The sequence below is a fragment of the Saimiri boliviensis genome, chromosome 9 (assembly GCF_048565385.1).
Source record: "Saimiri boliviensis isolate mSaiBol1 chromosome 9, mSaiBol1.pri, whole genome shotgun sequence".
NCBI classification, from domain to species: Eukaryota; Metazoa; Chordata; class Mammalia; order Primates; family Cebidae; genus Saimiri; species Saimiri boliviensis.
This window is the reverse complement of record NC_133457.1, coordinates 47,804,460-47,830,027: the sequence shown is the minus strand read 5'-3', so window position 1 is coordinate 47,830,027 and position 25,568 is coordinate 47,804,460. Positions and strand designations below refer to the sequence as shown.

At 35.4% G+C, this 25,568-nt stretch overlaps 1 protein-coding gene and 1 non-coding gene across 12 annotated transcripts in view; both read right to left on the bottom strand.

The window, feature by feature from the left end:
* The window catches only part of XRN1 (5'-3' exoribonuclease 1), a 146,889-nt gene that overhangs the window by 106,891 nt on the left and 14,430 nt on the right, over positions 1–25,568 (bottom strand). For 9 of the 11 annotated variants that reach the window (XM_010330405.3, XM_074405802.1, XM_010330404.2 and 6 more), the window contains exons 3-18: positions 23,253–23,350; positions 21,926–22,035; positions 21,722–21,832; positions 19,866–19,948; positions 19,294–19,381; positions 19,041–19,209; positions 17,928–17,995; positions 17,484–17,621; positions 15,391–15,457; positions 15,082–15,187; positions 13,734–13,823; positions 10,907–11,063; positions 9,327–9,446; positions 2,289–2,458; positions 1,048–1,168; positions 853–951 (exon numbers count right to left, since the gene is read on the bottom strand). In XM_010330405.3, coding sequence (XP_010328707.1) covers positions 853–951; positions 1,048–1,168; positions 2,289–2,458; positions 9,327–9,446; positions 10,907–11,063; positions 13,734–13,823; positions 15,082–15,187; positions 15,391–15,457; positions 17,484–17,621; positions 17,928–17,995; positions 19,041–19,209; positions 19,294–19,381; positions 19,866–19,948; positions 21,722–21,832; positions 21,926–22,035; positions 23,253–23,350 — 1,795 coding nt within the window. Of the gene's footprint in view, positions 1–852; positions 952–1,047; positions 1,169–2,288; positions 2,459–9,326; positions 9,447–10,906; positions 11,064–13,733; positions 13,824–15,081; positions 15,188–15,390; positions 15,458–17,483; positions 17,622–17,927; positions 17,996–19,040; positions 19,210–19,293; positions 19,382–19,865; positions 19,949–21,721; positions 21,833–21,925; positions 22,036–23,252; positions 23,386–25,568 lie in introns of all 11 variants that reach the window. The other 2 variants (XM_074405807.1, XM_074405808.1) reach the window with 2 other exon arrangements.
* Positions 5,097–5,205, bottom strand: LOC120360872 (U6 spliceosomal RNA). Its single transcript, XR_005577273.1, has one exon. It is a non-coding gene; the product is annotated as a U6 spliceosomal RNA (small nuclear RNA).

Genomic DNA, 25,568 nt, shown 5'->3' with positions numbered 1-25,568 from the left:
TCTCAGTCATATTTACTATTAGTTTCTCTTTTCACACCCTGTATTTGCACAAATAATGAACCTATCAGTTTAATGTCATCTTGCTCATCTAGATCTACTGCTACTTCCATAGTTTATGTCTCTATCACCTGATGCGACAACCATTAAACTTGAAAGCTTTCCCGTTTTCTTCCATTTCTCTCTTGTGTAATTTAGTTTATTATACTACCACCACATTAATCTTTATGAAAATACCAATTTCAAGATAAAGGTCATGAGAAAAAAGAGTCCTTAGCCTGGTACTCAAGGTTCTCCATAATCTGGCCTCAATCTGTTTTTTTCAACCTTACCTTCCACTAGTTCCCAACACAAACCCTCTGCTTCAATAAGGCTTATTTATTCCTTGTCCTCAAACATATCACATTTATTCTACAGAAAAGAATAAGTGTTAAGAAATAGTTCAGACGCACAAAAAGGTTAAAAGCAGTAATATATCACATTTTTTACCGAAATGACTGGCTCATGATATTTCTTTGGACTAGAATGCCTTTCTCCTCCTTTTTTTTGTCCTAACCTGTTTTTTTCAGCACTCAGCTCAAGCCTATTCTCATTTACAAGTCTATACTTAACTTTTGGTTTACATAGCTCATCTCCTTTTAAAAATTCCTAGAAAATGTGTATATTCATTGTGTCACAATGATACAGGTTCTTGAACTATTATCTAATTAGTATGATTGTTTCTTTGCTTTATCCTTATTTAGGCTCTGAATTTCCGGAGTTATAACATGTAATACCTCTTTGGTAAACAGCCCAGCAGCTACAGTTTAATACATAATAAGTATCTAATAAATTAATGATAAATAAAACACTTACAAGTTCATCTGATTCTGTGTCCACTAAGATTTCCAACATCATGTTTTCTCCACGACTGCTTTGCTGGAATACTTGAACACCACTTTTCTTCAAAAAAAACTTCAAAAGAATTCAAAGAATTTAATTTTAATTATTTCTCCATAATCACTTCACACTTAATAAAGTGAAAAAATTCTGAACTAAATAGCCACTGACTTTGTGTTTGATGTGTTTCAGAGTAGGAAATCCGCAAAAATATAATGCCTTCTGGTCAACTCTGGTTATTTTGTTTTTGCTTATGTCTACACGCCAAGCATCTAATGATATTATTTTATACCTAGAAAATAAATCAAGGCATTTAATTTAAAATTAAAACATTATAAGCAATTAGTTTTTTAACTTTCCCTCGAATAAACTGTAAGAGCATCCTTGCTTTTAAAGGAGAGAATGCATCCTGGCCAACATGGTGAAACCCCGTCTCCACTAAAACTACAAAAATTAGCCAGGCATGGTGGCATGTGCCTGCAGGCCCAGCTACTCAGGAGGCTGAGGAAGGAGAATCGCTCGAACCTGGGAGGCAGAGGTTGCAGTGAGTTGAGATTGCGCCACTGCATTTCAGCCTAACCGACAGAGCGAGACTCCGTGTCAAAAAAAAAAAGAAGAAGAAAATGACAATTAGTTCCAGACAAAGAAAACACAAGCAGATAACCAGTTTCTCTATTGTTACTGGTCTAGACATAATCATGCCTGTAGATTACTAAGCAGAGATTTTCCCCACTAATCTAAAACAAAATTATATACTATATACAATATTTAAGAGAAAATGTGAAGCATAACACAGATCTCTATATCGTCCATGTTCCAAAATCCAGAATAGAAAATAAACATTTTATAATGCTTATTTTATTTTTCTCTTTGCTTTAGCAAAAGGAAAAGTTATAACTGAGAGATGTTCACTTTATTTGCAACTCAATTGCTACCTGGTTAGAGTATTTGCAAGGAAGATGAGAGAAGAGAAAAAACAAGGAAGACATTTTAATGAAGAGAAAAAATGGAGCTATTTTATTTCTTATTTTCTTCTTTCTAGTTGGGTGGCTGGGCAGTATAATCATCAATGTCACAGCACATCAAATGATGCTGGGAGCAGAGACATTGACAATGGAAACAAAAATTCACATATCCATTTGAGGGAGACAAAGTGCAGGGATATACACTAGAGAAAAAATTCAAACACTTTTAACAGAAGAAGGAAAGAGATGCAGAATCTGACCCAAGTAGAGAATTATAGACACAACAATTATAACTCACTCAGCAAGTTAGATGCAACTCATTGGTTATCAATTGTCTAAACTATTTGCTAATTCTCCAAATAGACATTCAAAGCTCCCTCTCCCCCACACCCCACACCCTTGTTAGGAGGGCTCTTTTGTTGCTGAAAAATTACCGAATAACATTACCTCGTACAACATCGTTCTATGGCAGGGAACTTTTCTGGCCATGGAGAAGGATAGATAAACTCTGTGTCTCTATCATACCAGCACATTAAGCACTCACTATGTTGGTTCCTTTTCCTCTCTTCCTTTTTGAGGGAGTGGTTACATGTCTCCATGGCTTCCAACAATCGCTTCTGAATACAAAGATTGAAGAGAAGGATAAAAAGTACAAAAATTCTGTAATCTCAACACACAGAATAAGTCTTTTTTCCTCCATATACAGAATAACCATTTGTGCTCATGAAAAACAAAATCTTAACTAATGAAACTCTTCCATTTTATTGCATGAATAAGTCATATGCCATTCATTGTTTCAAAGGGCCCTAGAATATGGCTGCTACTGCAAAGTCCTCTGAAGCTATCACCCAAACGGTAGCCACTAAAGTGCAAATAAGCAAGGCAGCAGAAAATCAAATTTTAAGTGTAAATCTATTACAATTATTCTATCATAAATCACAGAGCATTAATCTGTTACTTTACAAATTCTGTAGTATAGCAATACCCATCATTTCAAATGAACTTACACATTTAAAGTAATTTCACTCAGGATATCAATAGTTTAAAATAACCTTTTTAAAAAAAGAATAAGATACCAGTGTTAATATGGAAGAATGAATGTATGAACAGTAAAAAGTAACCAGGGACTTGTCTTACCAGATCCTGTCACTTTTGATAAAGTTACTGTAATCAAAACACTACTATTGGCACTGAAAGAGACCCATAGACCAGAAGTACAGAATAAAGTTCAATAATAGACCCAAATGTATGTCCTTTAGGTATTTAAATAATGATGATGTCCTAAGTAGCTATCCAGCTGAAAAAAAAAAAGCACATACACTTCTAACTTCCTACCATATATAAAAACAAGTATCACAATAGCAAAATAATAAATGTATCAGAAGAAAATCTAGATGGGTATTGATGATTTCGAGTAATAAAATTTTGTTTTTCAAGAGTACAAATAATTATTCTGTATACTGAGGAAAAAAGACTTATTCTGTATCACTTCCTTCTATTCAAGGAAGACAGAAAAAATCCTGACAGCCTTGAGGGGAAAGACATTTTTTAATTAAAAGATAATATGTATGACAGAAGATGACATATACAAAGGAAAAGACAGATGTGATACTGAGGAAAACTATTTCTAATATACAAAGTAGCTAGAAATCAAAAAAAGAAAAATGGGAGAGCAAATATAAACAGGCAAACTACAAAAGAGAAAATGCAAAGGGGAAACATACGTACAAGTCTTTTCAATAAGACATATAGACCAATGCAACAAAATAGGGAGCCCATAAATCAATCCATAATTTATACTATCTGATTTTTGACAAGGTTGCCAAGAATACACAATAGGGTAAGGATTGTCTCTTCAATAAATGGTGTTGAAACAACTGAATATCCACATGAAGAAGAATAAACTTGGACTTTTATCTTACCATAAACAAAATCAACTCAAAATGGATTAAAAACTAAACATAAAGACCTTAAACTATAAAACTACTAGAATAAAACACAGGAAAAAAGCTTCTTGACAATGACCTTAGCAACAATTTTTTGGATATTACTGGTGACATGGCTGAATTAATGAAGTCATACTTGGGAGAAAGTACATGGCATAAAGATACAAACATTTTTGTTTTTGTTTTGAGACAGGGATTTACTCTGATGCCCAGGCTGGAGTGCAGTGAGGCAATGATGGCTCACTGCAGCCTTGACTTCCTGGGTTCAAGTGATCCTCTCACTTCAGCCTCCCAGGTAGCTGAGAATACAGGCACAAACCACAATATCCAGTTAATTTTTTTTTTTTTTAGAGATTGGGTCTTGCAGTGCTGCCCAGGGTGGGCTTGAACTCCTGGGCTCAGGCAATCCTCCCAAAGTGCTAAGATTACAGGCATGCTGAGATTACAGGCATGAACCATAAACATTATTTTTGATGAGAATTTCAGCTGGATGATGAGCAGAACAGTTGTCAAGATATAATGAAATCCTGCAGTCATCATCCAGTCAGCCTCTCTGCAGTGAGCACAGGTTGCTGGTACAAAATGTTTGTGAAACCAATCTGAAAAAAATGTCCCTGGTGATCCATGCCTTTTTATTAGCATAACATTGGACTGGTAATAAATTCACTCCTTGAAAACAGTGAGTAAGCTTTTGCCTATCACAGCAAGTTTACTTATGCATGCCTGCTGCATAAGTATATCCCAGCACAGTTATTTGGTCCTTGGCATCCTTAATTCTTGGAAGGGCTGTTTTATCAGCTGCAGTCAGTGTCTTTGTGGAGCAATAATGCCCAAACAGTGATGTTTAATCACTATTACAGACTTGTTCTGGCATCATTAGCAAAGACCTTGGCAAGTGTGTCAATGAATTTCTCTTGTTTCATGATCAGCAGGTGCTTTATCATGCCAAACATTTAAAAATTCAATGCTGTGTCTTTTAAAATTGATTTATTTGAGACTGAGTATCACTCTGTCATCCAGGCTGGGGTGCAGTGGCACAATCTCAGCTCACTGCAACCTCTGCCTCCTGGGTTCAAGCAATTCTCATGCCTCAGCCTCCTGAATAGCTGGGACTACAGGTATGCACCATCACACCCATCTAATTTTTGTATTTTTAGTAAAGTCAGGCTGGTCTGACTTGACTTTAGTTGGCCAGGCTGGTCTCGAACTCCTGACCTCAAGTGATCTGCCCACTTTGGCCTCCCAAAGTGCTGGGATTATAGGTATGAGCCACCTTGCCTGGCCTATTGTTTTTTTTATTATTATTATTTTTAATATGAAATGCTTCATGAATTTGCATGTCATGCTTGCCCAGGGGCCATGCTAAACTTCTCTGTATCATTCCAGGTATTTTTTTTTTCAGTATATGTACTGCTGAAGTGAGCACTGTGTCTTAAATTTTTGCAACCAGTCTGTTGAATGTTCATAGTTCTCTTCAGTTTCCAGTACACTGTGACAGAAATGTTTGTTTCATTATCAGCCTGCTATTAAAAGGCACGTATTCACTGCAGTGCTGACAGATACGGTACTTCAATACATGATTGCTATCTTCATTTGTAGCTTTATGCAGTATTCTCTTTTTCATCAACTTCTGCTCATCACTTTCAGCACAGAATATCAACAGCTTACCCTTCTGTTTCCTCAGGACATATATGGACGTTCTAACATCATACTCTTCTGAAAGACAGTTCACACTTATACTGCTGTCTAGTTTCTCCAACAACTTGACATTCTATGCTACAGGTAAATATAAATGCCTCCTATTTTTCTTGACACAGACAACAATAGGGGTAGCTGCAGTCCTTTTTGACATTTTCAACACTATCTTCACACCAGAACAAAGAATAAGCAAAATAACACAGTGAGTAATTCACACAGGCCTGGGTCCCATTTGGGGCATTGTGGGGAACCTGCACATTGGTACGTCTGGCCTACATGTGTGCCATTTTATTACCCTCTGTGGATGTGCTTGGGTGGGGAATCTGGGTGTATGCCAAAAAGGTATACTGCAGTTGAAGAGGGCTGGGAGGGTCTTCTGTCCCTTGAGATGCAAATAAACTGTGTGTTGTGCACCTGCATTTTGACTGCAACTCATCCCGTGATGCCAGATGTAGATTTTCTATTTGTGGCATCAGGCTGATGCTAAAAGTTTCTAATTTTGGAGCATTTCAAATTTCTGATTTTCAGATTAGGGATGCTTAATGTGCACCACAATTTACTTATCTATTGTCCTGTTGACTGGTATTGGATGGTCTTCAGTTTAGTTATTATGAACAGTCTTGTACAAAACACTTTTTAAACCTACTTGCCCTTCCTTTTGGTAAATATCTAAGAATAGAATTGCGGGGTCCTAGGGTAGGCGTGTAATTTACTTTATGAGAAACTGCCAGATAGATATGAAAAGTGCTTCTATCTATTTTATACTCCCAGTATCAGTGTATAAAAATTCCAATCGCTCCAGTCTTGCTAATATTGGGTATGCCTTTTAAGTTTTTTCCATTCCACTGGGATTATAGTATAGAGGTATCTTATCGTGTTTTTAATTTACATTTACCTGTTGGCTAATGATGTTGGGCACTTTTCCATTGCTTATTATTTGTATATCTTGCTTTGTGAAATGGCCCTTCAAAAATATTTTTTCCCCATCTAAAAAACTGGGTTCTGTGCCTTTAGCTTGAATTGTAGGTGTTGGTTATATACTCTGGATACCAGTCCCATGCACATGAATGTTCTGCAAAATATTTTTTCTCCTAGTCTGTGGCTTATCTATTCTTTTTTTAATAGCATCTTTTGGTAAGTGGAAATTTTTTTGATTTTGGTGAAATCTATAGTCTCAATTCTTTTCTTTTATGGTTAGTGATTTCAGAGTCTTGATCAAAATTTTCTTCTAAATTTGCTTCAAGAAGTTTTATTGTTTTAGCTTTTATTAATACATTTATAACATTTTGAATTAAGTTTTGTATATGGTGTGAGGTATGGGTCAAGATTCACTTTTTTTCACAGAGATAGTCAGTTGTTCCAGCACCAGCTTTTGAAAAGCACTTTCTTTACTCACTGAATGCTTTGGTGCCTTAAATGAAGATGAATTAACTCCATAAACATGTATTTGGGCAGACTCTTTTCGCTCCAATTTATCTATTTGCTTATTGCTATACCAATAATACACTGTCTTCATTAATGTGGCTTCATGGCAAGTCTGGAAAGCAGGTAATGTAAATCCTCCAACATTGTTCTTTATATGGATTGTTTTGGCTATCCTCCTTGTAATCTTATAAAAACTTTAGAATCGTATTTTCAATTACATAAAACTTGCCAGGGATTTTCACTGGGATTGAGTGTAAAGATCAAACTGAGAAGAATGTACACCTTAACAATGTTGTCTTCAAATCCATGAACATGATATAATCCCTTCATTTATTTAGGTTTTCCATCTCTCAATACTTTAGACTTTTTAGGGTAGAGGGCTTGCACATATGTTGTTAAGTTTATAGCTGTGTATTTTATATTTTGAAATGCTATCTTAAGCAGAATCTTTAAGCCTCTTAAACATTTTGAATTTTCAATTGGTTTGCTGCTAGTATATGGAAAAAGAATTAGTTTTTGTACAGATCTTATACTCTGTAACTTTGCTAAAGTTACTTATTACAGTTTCTCTTTTGAGGATTCTTTAGAATTTTCACACGGATAATAATGCCATCTGCAAATAAAAACGATTTTACTTATTTTGTTCATCTTAACACACTGGACTTCTAGTAAAAGGTTAGAAAGAAGGGCTTAGAATGAATATCTTGTCCTATTCTTGACTTTACAGAAAAATGGTCTTTCTTTTACTATTAAGTATGTTGTTTGCAGTAAGATATTTTATATGCCTTTATCACAAGGTTGAGGAAGTCTCCTGTTATCCCTGTTTGTTGAACATTTTTATTAAAATTGGATGTTGATAAAAAAACATTCTTAGTCAGACAGTGGAAGGTGAAAAAAAAAACTTGGATGTTGAATATTGATCATGTGGAAAATCACATTGCAAACTAACTTTCTATTTCTAAAATAAATCCCATTTGGTCATGACTATTATCCTTCTTACATGCTGCCAGATTTGATCTCATGTTATTGTCTTAGGAGTTTTTGCATCTACTTTTAGGGGATGCAAATATTTTCATTTCTTTTAATGCCACATCTAATTTGGGTATCTGGAATAAGCTAGTCTAATAAAACGTTGGGAAGAATGTCCCCTCTTTTCTGAAAGTTTGTGTTAAGATCGGCATTATTTCTTTTAAATGTTTGCTAGAATTCACAAGCGAAGACACGTGGGCTAGAAGATATAAGACTATCAGATTTTTATATTCTGTGAGTTTTGCTAAGTTGTGATGAAATATGTTCACTTCATCTAGGCTGTTGAATTTGTTGACATAAAGTTTGATCACATTCCTTAACTGCCCTTTACTATATGTAGGATTTATAAAGTATCTCCTCTTTCATTCCTAATATTGGTAATTTATGCTGCCTCCCTCCCCTTTTATTTAACTTTCTTGATCAGTCTAGGTAGGATTTACTGACTTTATTAATCTTTTCAAAGAACCAACTTTTGATGTCATTAATTTTTCTTCATTGTTTGTTCATTTTCTGTAGATTTCTGCTCCTTTTATTGTATTTCCTTTATTCTGCTTAATTTGGGTTTAATTGGCTCTTCTTTTTCTATCTTCTTAAGGCAGAAGCTTAGGTAATTTATTTTAAATCTTTTTCTTGTTTAGCATAATCTAGAACCTTAAATATCCTTTTAAGCCCTGCTTCAGTCATATCATACTGACCACAGATCCTTTTTTTTCTTTCCTGAGGAAAAAAAAACATTCCTCCTATTCTGACCTCTCAAAGTGTTGGGATTACAGCTGTGTGCCACCACACTCAGCCCCAATTATGATATACTGTATTTTAATTATCATTCAGATCAAAATATTTTCTAATTTCTCTTTTAATTTCTTCTTTCATCACAAGTTGTTTAAAAGTGTGCTATTTATTCTCAAACATATAAGGAGTTCCCAGATCTTTGATACGATTTATAATTCTGTGAGTAGGTTTATAGCATTATTCAAATCTTCTTTATCCTTACTGGTTTTTTGTCCTCTTGTGCAAAAGGTTGAAATTTCCAGCTATAATTCTGATAATTTTTGCTTTATGTATTTTAGGCTGTTTTATTAGGTGCAATATATTTAGGATTTTTATGTCTCCTTGAACTGAACTGACTCTTTTATCTGTATAAAATATCTCTTTATCTCTGGTAATGATACTTCTTGTTCTGAAGACTACTTTGTTTAATAATAGTAAAGCCATTTTAGCCTTATTATAATTAGCATACCTACAAGCTTTTATGCACATAATGAAGAGGGTAGCTAAATTTCATTAACAAAACATAAATCGTGATTAAAACTCATTGCTCATGAACTTATGTGAAATAATCTGATTAAGAATGTATATGTATATAATGATTACTTTATACACCAACCTCATCAATAAAAGGGATTAATACCACAGCTTCCCATTCCTGTTGTTTCCCATTTAGGTCAGTTTTAAAATCAGGTGGGTAATATTCTATAATTGGTGAGTCTTCACTGGTCATCAAATGCTGTGAAAATATAAAATAGTATAATAGAAATATAAGAACTATTATCAATATAGCTTTCTGTTAATGTATTTGTATTTCCTCATGTTAGTTTAAAATTTCTAAGCAAAGCAAATTAATTTTTTATATCTTAGATAAGTCACAATATACTTGCTATGTTTTGATTTTCAGCTACAAGAATTCTAATTTCCCTGCCACTCATCAATTATATACTTTACTGAGTTATGCAGCAAAATCATCCTCTCAAAATCCATTTTAAATTTTTCATTGTTTTTTCAATCTACAAGACATATAACTAAACTGTTTTTCTAGTCAGACTTCATTTCAGGTCATCTAAAAGGCTTCTAGTAGTCCTCTATTTTTAGCCTGTAATTAACAATTTACTTTCATATCCTGATAAATTGAATCTATTAAGTAAGATATCAACTGTCACCCAAGATAGTTTAAAAAGAAAAATATCCTAAAACCCAAGAACTACTACACCACTATCAAAGAGAAATAGTCAATAACACGTTTCTATGACTTTGTAACAGAGGTAGGCAAATAAAGCATAAGGAAATAACGCAGTGTATTCTTAGAGTAATACTCAAAATATTTAAAATAACCAGTATGGCATGGGCACTGTGCAATAAAACACACTATACACTTGCATGGTCATGCTAGTCCAGAGTGGTTAAGTATTAAAGCATACTGTATCTGAAAGCAGAGAAAAAAGAATCAAAGAAACTTATGAAGAAGGGGAAGCCAGGATCAAGGAGAGGCTAAGGTTCAAAAAGATGCAGAAGGGAGTCTGACACTGCTAAAGAAGTAAAGGGTGTGTGTGTGTGTCTACTCCAATTCCTGACCAAACCATGGAATTAAAAGAATAGATTGTTACCCTCAAAAAAACGATATAAAGTGTAACTTCAGAATCACTTTAGTAAGCTTAGTGTAATTTTGGTAACCTTATCACCCCTGAAATATTTTCCTCCTGTTACATGAAATATGTTTACCAAAGAAAGCTTTTTATTTCACAATTTGATAAATGTTTAAAAATAAATATACACGGAGGTAGTACTACTGTTGGGATAAAAGACTTATTAGAACCATCCCTATTCCAAAAGGTAGAGAGTAAAGGAAAGAGGAATGAATCTGTAAGTTTTGGACAAAGTAGATAGCATCAGATTTTGTCTGTGTTATAGTCTACTTTCTTCAGCGTGAGGACAAATTGAAAACGTGTTTAAAGGTGCTGAAAATGAAACCAGGCTCTGAATGGTTTATGAAATTTATTTGTATCTTTAAAACAAAGCTAACTTTAAATCAAGGAATCACTTTTGAAGGGACTTGTTAAAGAAATGTTATGGTTTTAAACTGAAAATAAATATTCAGCTACCAAATAAATTTGAGTATTACTGTTTCTAGGTTTGGAGGAAGAGCTCCTAAATATCAAAAAGGACATAAAAACATTCAATTCTAAAACCCACCTGGTAGCATGTAGGAAGTAAATTTTTGCTAGCTGCTGGAAGTACAGCAAGAAGCTGTTCAAAAGGCTTAAAAGGTTTTCCTAGTTCAAAATGGATTCTGAGTGTACTGATGTTGCGTATATCAGATAGAAAAGGTGCATAATGGTAAGGATAGTACCTATAAAACAAAACTGAGTTTTAAACAACTGGCATCTTTATGAAATAGGTTAATACTAAGCATATACTTTTCCCCATATTTTATTTTTCGTAACACATAAAAATAATTTTTAAAAATTAGTACCACCCATAATTCTACCATTTGAATATAAGAAACAAGCACTGATGGAAAATATAGGTCATCCAATGGCAACAAATGTTTTATTTCCTGAATTTTTAAAGTGTGGTTTCACATTTCTGAAATTGGAATGAATCAGTAATTGAAAAACACATATAATGTAATGTTTCTTTTAATTTTCAAAATGTTGATTGTGAATCTTCCAATCAAGAAATTGAACCAGAAATAAGGTAGTCAGAAGACTTTCAGTTTGGTCACTTGAGCATGGATCATTTAAGCAAGAGGCTGGGAACAGTTGAACGTTCTGGTAAAAGCTTAACAAGGAGAGGAAGAAAAGTGAGTCTGAGCTTATCTAGCTATTACCAGTCAGATCTAAGAACGTTAATCTTTGAATTAGTATGCTTATTTTTTATTTGTGTTAAGGATGAAGCCGTGTTATCAATCAGATATACTATGTTTTTGTTTTTATTACCTTTTCATTTTAGTTACAGGCATAAATATTTTACAATGCTTTGAACAACAATTTTCAAAAATTTCAGTATGCTCCTAATGTTTGACTCAGGATACCAAAAAAAATGGAGATGTTTTTGTATTTCATAATTATGGCATGCATTTCCAAAAAATGAGGAAGTTTAGGAGGCCAAATGCCATGTGGAATAGAAAACGTATAGACTTTGGAATAAGATAGGCTTTGACTTCACTCTTGCTTGGGTGTATAATCTTTAGAAAGATTACCTAATCTTTCTTAACCTTTCAGAGCCTCAATTTCTTCATCTGTAAAAGGGAGAAAACAATGTTTACTTTTAAATAGTTGTGAAGATTATATGAGAGCATGCTTTTTATGTGCTTGGCCTTAATGTAAGTTACAACACAAATAATTTACATTCACTCTATTTTAAAAATGGCAAATCAAGGATTTTCTTCATGAGATTGCTCCTCAGAGAGGCTCTGAGAACCAGGTGATTATAAAACTTTTTTCAAAGATAATTGATGTCACATTATTTTGCATTGGTTTGTATTGCTGGATGGCACTCTGAAACAGAGCCCAGCAGAGGTGTTCTGAACAAAACCAAATCAAACAGAGTTGTGTTATCATCTAAAAGTCTCTAGTATTCACTGTATCATTTTTTGGCTTTTAATTTTCCTACTTTGGTGGATGGTTTGAAAATGCAGACAGGATTTGCTAGAATACGAATCCGAGATAAATAAAATTATTAATATTTCCATTAAAAGCAAATAATCAGGAGGCTGAAGCACGATAATCACTTGAACTCAGGAAGGGGAGGTTGCAGCAGTGAGTAAAGACTGTACCAGTGCACCCTAGCATGGGTGACAGAGTGAGACAGACAGACAAACAAGGGAAGGGAAGGGGAGGGGAGGGAGGAGGGGAGGGGAGTGGAGGGGAGGGGAGGGGAAAAGAAAAGAAGGAAGAAAGGAAAGAGAAAAGGAAAAAAAAAGAAAGAAGAAAGAAAAAAGAAAGAAAGAAAGAAAGAAAATAACTCTTCTTTTTTCTTCTTCACCTTTCTAGCCCATCATACAAATAAGCCCATTCTTCTTTCTTCTTCTTTTTTTTTCTTTTCTTTTCTTTTTTTTTTTGAGCGAGAGACAGAGTCTTGCTCTGTTGCACAGGCTGGAGTGCAGTGGTGCAATCTTGGCTCAGCTCACTGCAGCCTCCACCTCCCAGGTTCAAGTGATTCTCCTGCCTCAGCCTCCCAAGTAGCTGGGACTACAGAGACACACCACCATGCTCAGTTAATTTTTGTATTTTTAGTAAAGATGGGGTTTCACCATGTTGTCCAGGCTGGTCTCAAACTCCTGACCTCAAGTGATCTGCCCACTTTGGCCTCCCGAAGTGCTGGGATTACAGGTGTGAGCCACTGCACCCGGCCACTTCAATAATTATTCTTGATAGAGAATTTTTTAGCAAACACAAAATGTAAAGAGAATATAATGAATACCCTCATATAACCATCACTCAAACCCAATAATTATCAAGACTTTGTAACACTTGATTAACCTTGATAGAGAACATTAAATCATTATATTAACCAAGACCTCTTATTATGAGCCACCTGCTAGGGCTGGAGAAGAGATTACCTATATTTCATTTAAACTTGGTTGTATGGTACTTGAAAAAACTTACCATAAGCAGAGGCAGGCACAGTGGCTCACACCTGTAATCCTAGCACTTTGGGAGGCTGACACGGGCGATCACCTGAGGTCAGAAGTTCAAGACAAGCCTGGCCAACATGGCGAAACCCCATCTCTACTAAAAATACACAAATTAGCCAGCCATAGGGGTACAAGCCTATAATCCCAGCTACTCAGGAGGCCGAGGCAGAAGAATTGCTTGAACCCAGGAGGCAGTGACTGCAGTGAGCCAAGATCATGCCACTGCACTGCAGCCTGGGCAACAGAGTGAGACTCGATCTCAAAAAAAAAAAAAAAAAAAAAAATTATAAGTAGAAATAAAAGGAAGTGCTCCCTAAATAAGACTCTAGTAGAATGAATCATTATGAAAAGACAAAACTATTTTTGTTTTTATTCTCTCACCAGCTCCAGGACTGAACTCCATGATAGTAATAGTGCAAAATCCACTGTATTGCCTGAACATAACATGCAGCTTGATCAGCCAGAAAGTCACTGAAAATAGAATATTTTCATTATAACATATTTTTTCAAGACAGGCCAGTGTCTTTAAGCATGATATCTGCTGATACAACACTTTACCTCAGATAGTTTAATCAATGAATTAGCTATTTATAGCTAAAAATTATAATCCTAAAAACTCCAAAATATTCTCAAAAATTCCATCCTGTCACATTATAGTTTTCCTAAACCAACTATCCAAATACATAAACCTGTTATTCATATTTATTCAGCTAATGTACCACTTCTTTGGTCCAAAGTTTGAAGATTTACCCAATAAAGCTTTCCATAGTAAGACCACCACTCTCTTAAACAGTGGGGGTGAGATGAGAGAAAGGGATGGGAATCTTCTTTACATAGGATGATATCTTAGAGAAACAAAGAAGCAAATCAGGAAGATCTTAAAATTTGGTTCCAGCAGCGAGAACACTTTGAAAAGTGCTATATGTGAACAATATTCCCTCGAATCCTTTCTTTGTCAAAAACCAAATGACATCTTCTAAGTTTGGGTAAAATAAATCTTCAAATCACCAAAAACCAAAACAGAGCCCTGGGCTAAAGGCCAAAGTATTTACACAGAAATTCCGTAACTATGTATTTTTTTAACATAAAAAATATTGCTTTTTTATTATAAAAGAACTATTTCCTCATGGGTAAAAACCTGGGTAATGAAGAAAAGCATTTTTGTCACCTTATAGCCATCACTTTTACATTTTGTAGTGTTTCTTTCAGTCTTTCTTCTATATCTAGGTTTTTTTAAGTGTTAATGAGAGCATACTGTATACATGATTTTATGTCCTGCCTTTACAATTTGTACTTAATAATATACTATAAGCATCTTTCGAAATTGTTATGAACTTTCTGCAAGTACCAGATACAGTTCTGCAAATTCTGGAGATGGAAGAGGTGACAGAGATAGTGACTGCAATGATGGGGTCGTGGCCAATTATGACGAACCTTCTTACTGGACATTTGGATCATTTATAATTTTTTACTATTATAAACAACTTTGTAACAAACTTCCTTATAAATAAGGATCATTTTCTCTTTAGTAATTTTTTCACAGGAATATAATACAAGTCAGAATTAATGCCATCTTTTCCAAAACCAGACTAGTTGAAACATCTACAATAATTCATGAAACCAAAAAATCCTTTTTCTCCCACTGCTTTCTCAAAATTATGCTGTTTTCTGAAGAACTGCAAAATCTGAATTTTTCTATTTTAAAATAAAAGCATTGGCAAAAACGTACTCAGATACTACATCAACCCCCATCTTCGTCATGTAATATGTTCTCTTATATTGTCTAAACTCAGTTTCAAATAGGTCATCATCTTCAGTCTCATCTTCTACATTATCTGGGAAAAAAGCCAGAAAGATAGTGACTGACAATTATGAATATCCTGTTTTTCCACTTAATGATTTGATAAATGCATATCCAAGTTGACGCTTATAAGCTATCACAAAAATCTGTTCCACCCAAAATTAATACTAATAAAGGAAAAGTATAACATTATCCTGTCAAAGTAGTAACATATCAAAACATATACTTTGTACTTACCCTTAGAAGTTACCATTTCGCCTTCATTTTTGTCTAAAGCAGCCCAACACAGAGAATTTTCCTGGCCCTATAAATTATAAATCAACATAAATGAATGGTTAAGATACACATTTCAAAGTGAGATGTCATTTCTTTTTCATGTACCCTTTGCTTTTCTTCCCATAGTTCTTCCATGGTTATAACATCCTTCAGATCCTGCCCATCTGTTTTTCCTCCCTTGTGATCTCAATCCTTTCTCTCCTCTATTCTCTGACTTCCTGTCTACTGCCAATGACTCTCATTAGTTCTTCCTACTGCCTTAACCCCCCATTTAGTTTCCTTCATCCAACCTATGGCCTCTACCAACTTCCTGTGTCTGGGCTATTCCTGCATAGTGTCTCTAATGTTAGCTGCATACTATCCTGAAAACTACCAGGGGAGCCAGGAATTACTGACAGGTAAGTTTTGTGTGTACAGGTTCCCAAAAAATTGCAGAGCCTGTTCTAGAAACAAACAAACAAACAACAACAAAACAGTAGAATGCAGACTGACTGCTGCCAAGTTCCAGTGAGGAAGAGCTAAGTATCAAGAAGGACTACACTAGAGAAAATAAGGATAGCTGCCCCTCCTGGAGCAAGAGTCATTAAGTTTGAACCTAAATAGAACCAGTACAGCAAGGAGAGTAAGAAACTCAATAGAATCCAATAATTATGAAGAGGCTGAGGAATTTTTCACAAGAGGTTTACCTTTTAAGTTAACACAAGATATTCTTTGGAGATTATTAGAGATGCTTTGCAGGGCACTAACACATTCTAGTTGATTCTATTATTCATTAATTAGGTATGTAACATTTACCAGATATTGTGCTATTAGGTTGGTGCAAAAGTAACTGTGGTTTTTGCCATTGCTATTAACTTAAATTACTGTATTTTATATGTAAATCATTTCTAGAGAAAAAAAAATCACTGATCTAGTTAATGTCTCATATCATTAAAGGCTATAAATATCCACATTTTAAAAACTACTCCACTGTTTTAAAATAACTTTTTTTTTTTTTTAAATTAAAAAACATTGCCAGGGGAAAGCATGAATGCAGTCCTCCACTACCACAAATCATGCAGTTGAGTTTCCCACACTTGGTGAAATCTCAGGACATCAGCACATCCATAGTACAACGGAAAAGTCTCGCTCCAGGCGCCAAGCTGGAGTGCAGTGGCACAATCTTGGCTCACTGCAAACTCTGCCTCCCGGGTTCAAGCAATTCTCCTGCCTCAAACTCCCGAGTAGCTGGAACTACAGGTGCACACCACCACACCCAGCTAATTTTTGCATTTTTAGTAGAGATGGGGGTTTCACCATGTTGGCCAGGATGGTCTCGATCTCTTGACCTCGTGATCTGCCCGCCTAGGCCTCCCAAAGTGCTGGGATTACAGGTTTGAGCCACCGCGCCTGGCCCTTTTTTTTTTTTTTTTGAGACAGAGTCTCACTCTATCACCCAAGATGGAGTGCAGTAGCCCAATCTTGGCTCACTGCAACTTCTGTCTCCTGGTTTCAAGCGATTTTTGTGCCTCAGCCCCCGAAGCAGCTGGGATTACAGGTGTGTGTGCCACTACACCCAGCTAATTTTTATATTTTTAGTAGAGATGGGAGTTTCAACGTTGAGAAGTAGTAGTAGAGATGCTGACCAGGCTGGTCTCAAACTCCTGACCTCAGATAATCCACCCACCTTCGCCTCCCAAGGTGCTGGGATTACAGGTGTGAGCCACTGCACCTGGCCTTAAATAATTGTTTTTAAAATGTTTTAAATAATTGTTTTTAAAAGATAATTCATTTTCTGGGCTTTTATGTTTAGAAATGTTTTCCACATTTATTAACATAAAACACAATGTTCCTCTTCAACAGTAAAAGTAAGAAACTGATTACTGAAGATGTGGTTTAATGACAGAAGCTAACAAAAAAAAGAAACCAAACCAATTTCTTAAATGCCTGTAGAGAGGAAGAAAGAGAAATAAAATGAGGCAATCCCAAATCATAAGAAGGAAGATGAGAAACAAAGAATATCACTTTTGCCTTTACAATTAAAACAATGAAAGGATACCTAAAAAAATAGACACCTTTAATTTTTTCTTTTCCTTGTAGTTCCTGGCTTCTTCTGCTGCCACACCTGCTGCTTCATTGAGGTACTTGTTACCAACTTTGCTTTCAAACCATTTTAGGTCCACAAAAACTTCACTGAAGTGCTCCCGATCAAACTGTACAGAAATATTTAAATTTATTCAAAAATAATTTAAGTATATCTAAAAGAATACACATCAAACTTATAACAGTGACTACTACTGGGGCATAGGAAATTCTTTTATATCTATGGGGGACCTCATGTGTTACTCTGAAAATACAAACAGAAAACAAATAAAAATAAAATTAATTTAGTAAAAGTATTCATACTGAATCAGCAACTGGAAGAGAATTATAACTCTTTTCTTCTGGTATTACATAATTCATGACTGAACTTTCAGAGCTACTCTGGGACAGGAAAACAAAAATTTCTAGTTACTTACATCTGATAGCTTCACAAGGTATTTCTCAAATCTAGGTAAGTTGAGATGCCCACTTTCATTAATATAACCTAAGAGAAACAAAAATTAAAATCTGTACTAAAAGCTGATATTTTTTTCTAAACAATTCTACAAAATTGTTTTGACAAAATGTTGAATGTTCACGTTCTACTGTAGTAATCAAGAAAAAACAGTGTTGGACTATATACAAACTGGCCCTAGTTTCTGTGAATTTTATGCTACTATAATATGCAACATGCAAGTACCAAAACCAAGTATAAGAAATTCAAGGTTCACATAATAATCTCCAACAACATTTGGTAACAATTAATTACATTAAATATGATCTATAATCTATATAGATCATTCAATTTGATATGTTAATTTAAGGACTGATGGCCTGCTACCCTGTGGCCTGTTTTATTCAGCTTCACTATGTCAATTTTCTGTTTTCATTGAAAAATACTTCATATTAAACATTCTGATGCATAGCCGTTAAAAAAAATTGAATTTCTATGCTTAAATATGAAAGGAGTTAAGTGAAACCAATACAGTATGGTGGCTTTCTTAAGGAATTAAAGGCAAATATTAGGCTGTGTATGGTGGTTCATGCCTATAATCCCATCACTTTGGGAAGCTGAGGTACAGGAATCACTTGAGGCCAGATGAGACCAGCCTGGTCAATATAGTAAAACCCCATCTCCACTAAAAATACAGAACTTAGCTGGGTGTGGCGGCACACGCCTGTAATTCCAGCTACTCAGGAGGCTGAGGCACAGGAATAGCTTGAACTCAGGAGGCAGAGGCTGCACTGTCGCCAAGGCATTCCAGCCTGGGCGACAGTGAGACCTTGTCTCAAAAAAAAAAAGTAAATAAAAAATAAAGGCAAAGATTAGTTAGGTATCAGTAAGTAAGTTTCATTAACTCTGTGTACTTTCTTTCCTTGTGAATCACTGAAAATAACAACCTCGGAGGTTAGCACCTTAGACCAAAATAAATCCTCAATGTTTTTCTACTTAAGCTGTGCATGCAATAATCTACTAAACTAAGTCACATTTTTAGGGTAAGGTGGCACTAAATTAAAGTATCCTTGAGTGATTATTAAATTTTTCTTACCCCCAAGTTCTGGCAGGATGGTAATATATGTTCCATAAAGAAGAGGCAGTGCATCATGATTAATATGTAAATGAGGTAGATGAGGGATAAAATCATTACCAACAAGAAACCCCATCAAAATCCAATCATCTATTATCCTTTCAATATCATATTTAAATGGGATCTTTTCCTACAGTAAAATGGAGAACAAAGTCAAATACAGTGAAAATTTCTGCAATGGAAATCCCTGGTTCATGGCTTTATTAATACTTACTTTTAATACTGAAAACTCATAGTCAATATACTCTCTCATTAAAGACAAGTGTAGGAGGTGAAATGTGGTTTCTTCTGGAGCACATACCCTGTAATTAATCAGATGATGAAGATACAGTGAATTGTATTTTTAAGGTCTCAGCTTAAAAAATGTAACAAAGCTTAAGCCAAAATTATCATTAGAAGATAGTCAGATAAATGCCTTGCAATTAAGGCATACAATTTATATGAAAGTTTCAGGGTAACAAAGATAAAAATACAGTTGCAAATATCCACATGCAAAAGAATGAAGTTGAACCCTTACGTTACATCACACACTAAAATTAACTCAAAATGAATCAAAGATCTAACCACAAAAGTTAAAACTTTAAAACTGTTTTAAAAAATAGATTACTTGGACTATAACAAAGTTAAAAACTTTCATACATCGAAGGACACTATCACGAAAAGACATCATGAAAAGGCGATGTATGAAATAAGAGAAGGTATTTACAAATCACGTTATCTGTCAAAGAATTACTATCCATGTGTAGTTTCTGTTCTTTCTTCCAACATATATGCTATATGATTTACCTTTGTGTTTTTTTGCCACCAAATCGAACTTCTTCTCTTAAGAGAGAAAAATGTGCCTCATGACTTGTTAATCCAAGCATAATCTGTTGAAAAATGATTAAGAAATGTTTCTGCTCTCCCATTTTTTATAACATTGAGTTCACAAAAGCAATTAAAAAACATTTTTATACAGGGAAAAATAAGAAAGAATTAGGTTAAACAGACAAGTATGAAAATATGATCTATTTGAGGTTATGAATAAAATAAAGCGTACTTTTCTAAGAAAAATTTATTCACCTTAGCTCACATGCTTTTCATAATCATTATCCTATCTCCCAGCTCCACTCCTCTTCCTATTCCCTCAAATCCCAAAAATCTTCTCTTGGTTTTCACATAATTCTACTTGCTGTGGGGTAATGGGTTAGAAATTAGAGGAAGCAGCTTTTCCGTGACCAAAGAATGCAGGACTCTTTTGGATACCAGGACAGCCCCACTATATGAAAACTCAGAAAAAAATGGAAAAGGGCACTTTCAGTTAATTTTCTCAAACAGTATTCCCTTCTTTTTTTTCAGATGGAGTCTCCCTCTGTCACCCAGGCTGGAGTATAGTGGTGCAATCTCAGCTCACTGCAACCTCCTTCCCCCAAGTTCAAGTAATTCTCCTGCCTCAGCCTCCTGAGTAGCTGGGATTACAGGTGTCCCGCAACATGCCTGGCTAATTTTTGTATTTTTTAGTAGAGACGGGGTTTCACCATTTTGGCCAAGCTGGTCTTGAGCTCCTGACCTTAGATCATCCGGCCACCTCAACCTCCCAAAGAGCTGGGATTACAGGCATGAGCCACTGTGCCTGGTGTCTCACGTAGTATTTTAATACTCAAAGTAAGTCAACAGTCTATTGCAGGCATCCCCAAACTTTTTACACAGGGGGCCAGTTCACTGTCCCTCAGATCGTTGGAGGGCCGCCACATACTGTGCTCCTCTCACTGACCACCAACGAAAGAGGTGCCCCTTCCTGAAGTGCGGCAGGGGGGCCGGATAAATGGCCTCAGGGGGTCGCATGCGGCCCGTGGGGCCGTAGTTTGGGGACGCCTGGTCTATTGAGACCTATCAATCAAACGCCATGTATCTGCATACTGTTTATTTCAATCTTGATTCAAACAATAAAAAAAATTGAAACGTTTGTGAGGCAATCAGGAAAATGATAATACTGTTATTTCTATATTAAGAAAAAGTTGTTAATTTCTGTTTTAAGTGAGATGATGGCATTGTAGTTATGTATCTTTCTAAAAAAACACTCAAATCTTTTAGAGAAATATTATGAAATATATACAAATTAAATGATACAATGTTTGGGATTTGCTTTAATAATCTGGGGGAGGGGGCGGGTAGGAGAGAGAGGAGACAGATAATTACAGGTAGAAATTTAGAATTATTTAAGTTAAATGAAGGGCATAGGATGTTCATTATATTACCTTTTCTACTTTTGTTTATGCTTGAAAATTTCCATAATAAAAAGTTAAGGCCAAAATAGTCTAGTAAAGGTGTTTGGAGCATGGCATTTTCAGATCAGGAGGTATTAAGCGCCTTGTATTAAGTCTGAGTGTAAAAAGGCAGCCTCACTTCTCTGACCTTGGCAGAGTATTCACAGCACTAGGATTAGTCACATCTATAGACTAATTATAGAGACTTGTTGGTCATAAACTATGGCTAAAAAGCTCATTTCCCAATGATTTTTAGAACTTTGGTAACGATAGAGGCAGCAATCATTATGTCTCCAATATTTGTTGCCACAGCCAGTAAGTTTCCTGTATCAAATGAGATCTCTTAGATATTTACCTACCAATGCATAAGGTTTTAATAATAAATATTATACCTACCAAGTCAGCATCTAAACCATAAAGACAGTGTCTGGTGTTTGGATCGTGATCTGGCTTTGCCTTCTCGGATCTGATAAATTCCATAATTTTATGCTCTCCTTCTCCGGGAGTCTAAATAAAATGTTTTTAAAAGTACAGTAATATTGTATGCTTGAGAGTATTAAATAATATTTTTAAACTCTTTAACTAAAAAAAGATAATAACCTCATGGCCCGAGAAGTAGATGGTAACTCCTTGCCATGACTTGTCCGTGGAAATTTTCATATTTACAAAATACTTCAGATGTTCATGCAACCTGGCCATAAATTCAGTTCCTAAAAATAGTAAGTTTTAAAAAGATTAATCTGAGAAAGACATAAAAACAGTAAGTTCTCAGTGACGACACATGAATGAATCTGAGTGCACAGCGAATAGCTAGGTAGGTATAGGATCTCCAAAGGTCAAAAGCCCTCTGGCTTATTCTGAAAAACAAGTAATGTTGGACCTTTCCTTCGTAAATATTACAACTATTTCTAATGTCTCTAGTCCCCCTATATAAAATCAGTGTCACATAAGGAAAGTCAAGGAATTTTACTAGCATCTCAGGACTGTGCTTCAGGAATTTTCATATAAGAACAAATTTGAACTCTCTAATGAACCTCCACCTTCTATTTCTTCTGCTGATTCTTAAGTTTTTTTTTTTAAGGTTCGTAACTTAAATCAGATTGTCAATAATAATAAATAATAACCATTATTACTACTGAAATTACTATTCTGAAAACTTATTATTAATTTGGAACCTCAGTCTACAATGATTACATTTTGGGAAAGGCCCAGATAGTCAATAGTAAAAAGTGATACAGTCTAAAACCACAATCAGGATAAAACTGGTTGTTAAACTGAGCAATGTATAAACAATGCACTTAAAGAAAGGGCAAATTACTGTTGTTAGTAAAGAACTGATGAGAAAGTTATAAGATTTTCAATCAAAGAAAAGGATTATAATGATGCTAGACAAAGGTTGTAAAAGTATAGACTATGCTGCTGCATACAAAATTAAACACAATACTGATACATTCATTTCCTTAAAGTCATAAAAATCTTAACTGCTTTTGAGAAGCCGAGTAGTAAGTGCTCTGCACTAGGAGAATGAGTTTCTTACTCTCAATATCACAAGCTAGCTACATCAACTTGAGGCTGATAGGAAGACTCATCAACCTCACTGAGTCTGTTTTAACATAAATAAACAGCAGGAGTAGGACAGCAAGATATATAGGCATAAGTTTCTTTTAGTTCTGCAACTCTGCATACCTGAGAGGTTCCTTGCATATCTGCTCTAATTTATCTACATCTGAAAATCCCTACAGTCTTTGTAGGAGTATTTATGACCAAGGTGACCAAACCAACTCATAAGCGGACCTAAGCGGGAAAATAGAGTAACTGGAACCTTAAGGCCAAAATAAACCGAGCACAGAAAAGAAAAACACATGTAAAAACCAAGTTTTCAATTTATATTTCAATTCTGTCATAATTTTTCTCTCAGTGAATTTACCTGGTGTGATACAGTTGGAATCAAATCTGGCCTCTGTAGGAAGAGTTTCTCCCTTCTCTATTGCCTTTTTAATTTTGTCTTCTGCCTCCTTTGCTGACCTTAAAGGTTAAAGGAAAAAATTATCTTAAGTTTTCTGGAAAAAAAAAAAAAAAAAAAAAAGTGAAGATCTTTACATAAACTGCTATGTAGGTGCCTTTATAACTAAAATAGTAATTCATCAGTTGTAAGGTTCAAAACATACAAGTTTTGAAATTATTATGATTGATAAAAATGAGCCTCAGAATTGTCTGTTTTGTTGGATTGAATTTTTCAGGCCGGGTGCAGTGGCTACTGCCTATAATTGCAATACTTTGGGAGGCTGAGGTGGCAAGAACAATTGAGTCCAGGAGTTTAAGATCAGCTTGGGCAACAGAGCAAGATCCCATCTCCACAAAAAAGAAAAAAAATATTAGCCAGGTGCAGGGGCATGTGCCTATGGTGTCAGCTACTTGGGAGGCTGAGGCAGGAGGATCCCTTGAGCCCAGAAACTCGAGATTGCAGTGAGTGATGACTGTATCATTGCACTCCAGGCTGTGTGACAGAGTGAGACCCTGTTGCATTAAAAAAATAATAATAATAAAAGACTTAAAAGTTTTCAGCCAGGCGCGGTGGCTCAAGCCTGTAATGCCAGCACTTTGGGAGGTCGAGGCGGGTGGATCACGAGGTCAAGAGATCGAGACCATCCTGGTCAACAAGGTGAAACCCCGTCTCTACTAAAAATACAAAAAATTAGCTGGGCATCGTTGTGCGTGCCTGTAATCCCAGCTACTCAGGAGGCTGAGACAGGAGAATTGCCTGAACCCAGGAGGCGGAGGTTGCGGTGAGTCGAGATCGCGCCATTGCACTCCAGCCTGGGTAAAAAGAGCGAAACTCCATCTCAAAAAAAAAAAAAAAAAAGTTTTCAGATTAAGATTATAGAAGTAACACATTTTAACAGAATGTTAAGAAGGCAAAGTAACTGTCACAAATATATAGTAAATTCATTCTAAAAATAAGATCAAAGTATAGCTTTAAATGTTTGTTATATATGCTACATCTAATGATAATGACATTTAATGATCTTAATCATCATTTAATGTATAAATTTAAGATCATTAAAATTATCCCTAAGATTATATAAAAAAACAATTATAAAATTGAAATACCTGTGTTTCCTAAAAACATTTAAAATGAAAGCCTAATAATATTAATGAAATCAACTGCCAAATCATCACATTTCTGAGGCAATAGAATTTACTAAAAAAAAAAGAAACCTGAGTTTTAGTCAGGCAAACCTGGATTTGAATATGGGAGTCCTACTACCTGTCTGACTTCTACCGTAACCCCTTTGCAGCAAACCAGCATGCCACATGGCATACAAGTTAGGAAACTCTGCTTTGAAGATAGTTTCTATAGCCTTGCTACCAACTTCAACTACTGCGCCCTATAGAATTCTGTTTCTTTGATGAACAAACTCTTCTTCATGCTTAACCTCTCTTTCACCATCCTCTTTAATATAACAAAAACTCTGAAGATACCAGCTCATTTGTAAACTCTGCAATGTCTTCTTTCCTCTTTTCTTCCCTTCCTTTTTTGGCTGACCAATTATTCAACAATGTTATGTCACAAGGTCTTAGCATATAACAAAAGAGAAATTATTCCTGGCCAGGCATGGTGGCTCACGCTTGTAATCCCAGCATGGGAGGCTGAGGTGGGTGACTCATCTGAGTTCAGGAATTTGAGATCAGCCTGGCCAACATGGCAAAACCCCATCTCTATTAAAAGCACAAAAAAAAAAAAAAAAAAAATAGCTGGGTGTGGTGGTGAGTGGCTGTAGTCCCAGCTACTCAGGAGGCTGAGACAGGAGAATCACTTGAACCCAGGAGGCGGAGGCTGCAGTAAGCCAAGATCACACCACTGTACTCCAGCCTGGGCGAGACAGAGTGAGACTTTGTCTCAAAAAAAAAAAAAAAGTCTTCTTCTCAGAGATTACACTCTAGTAGGGAGGCAGAAAATTAAATAGCCATAATGTTTAATCTGGATGCAATAAAGAAAATGTTTGGGACAGGAACAAGGTAAGACTATTAAAGTAATCTAGATTAAGATAATGGTAGTCCAGGCTGAGACAGTAGCATTAAAGATGAAAAGAAGTAGACAGATGTGACAAATTTGAGACTGAATAAAGAGGATTGGATATGAGGAATGAGGAAGAGGGAGAAGTCCAAATAACTCTTGGACTTTTGGATTAGGTAGCTAGTGGCAGGTGTTGTCATTCATTGAAATAAGAAATACAGAAGG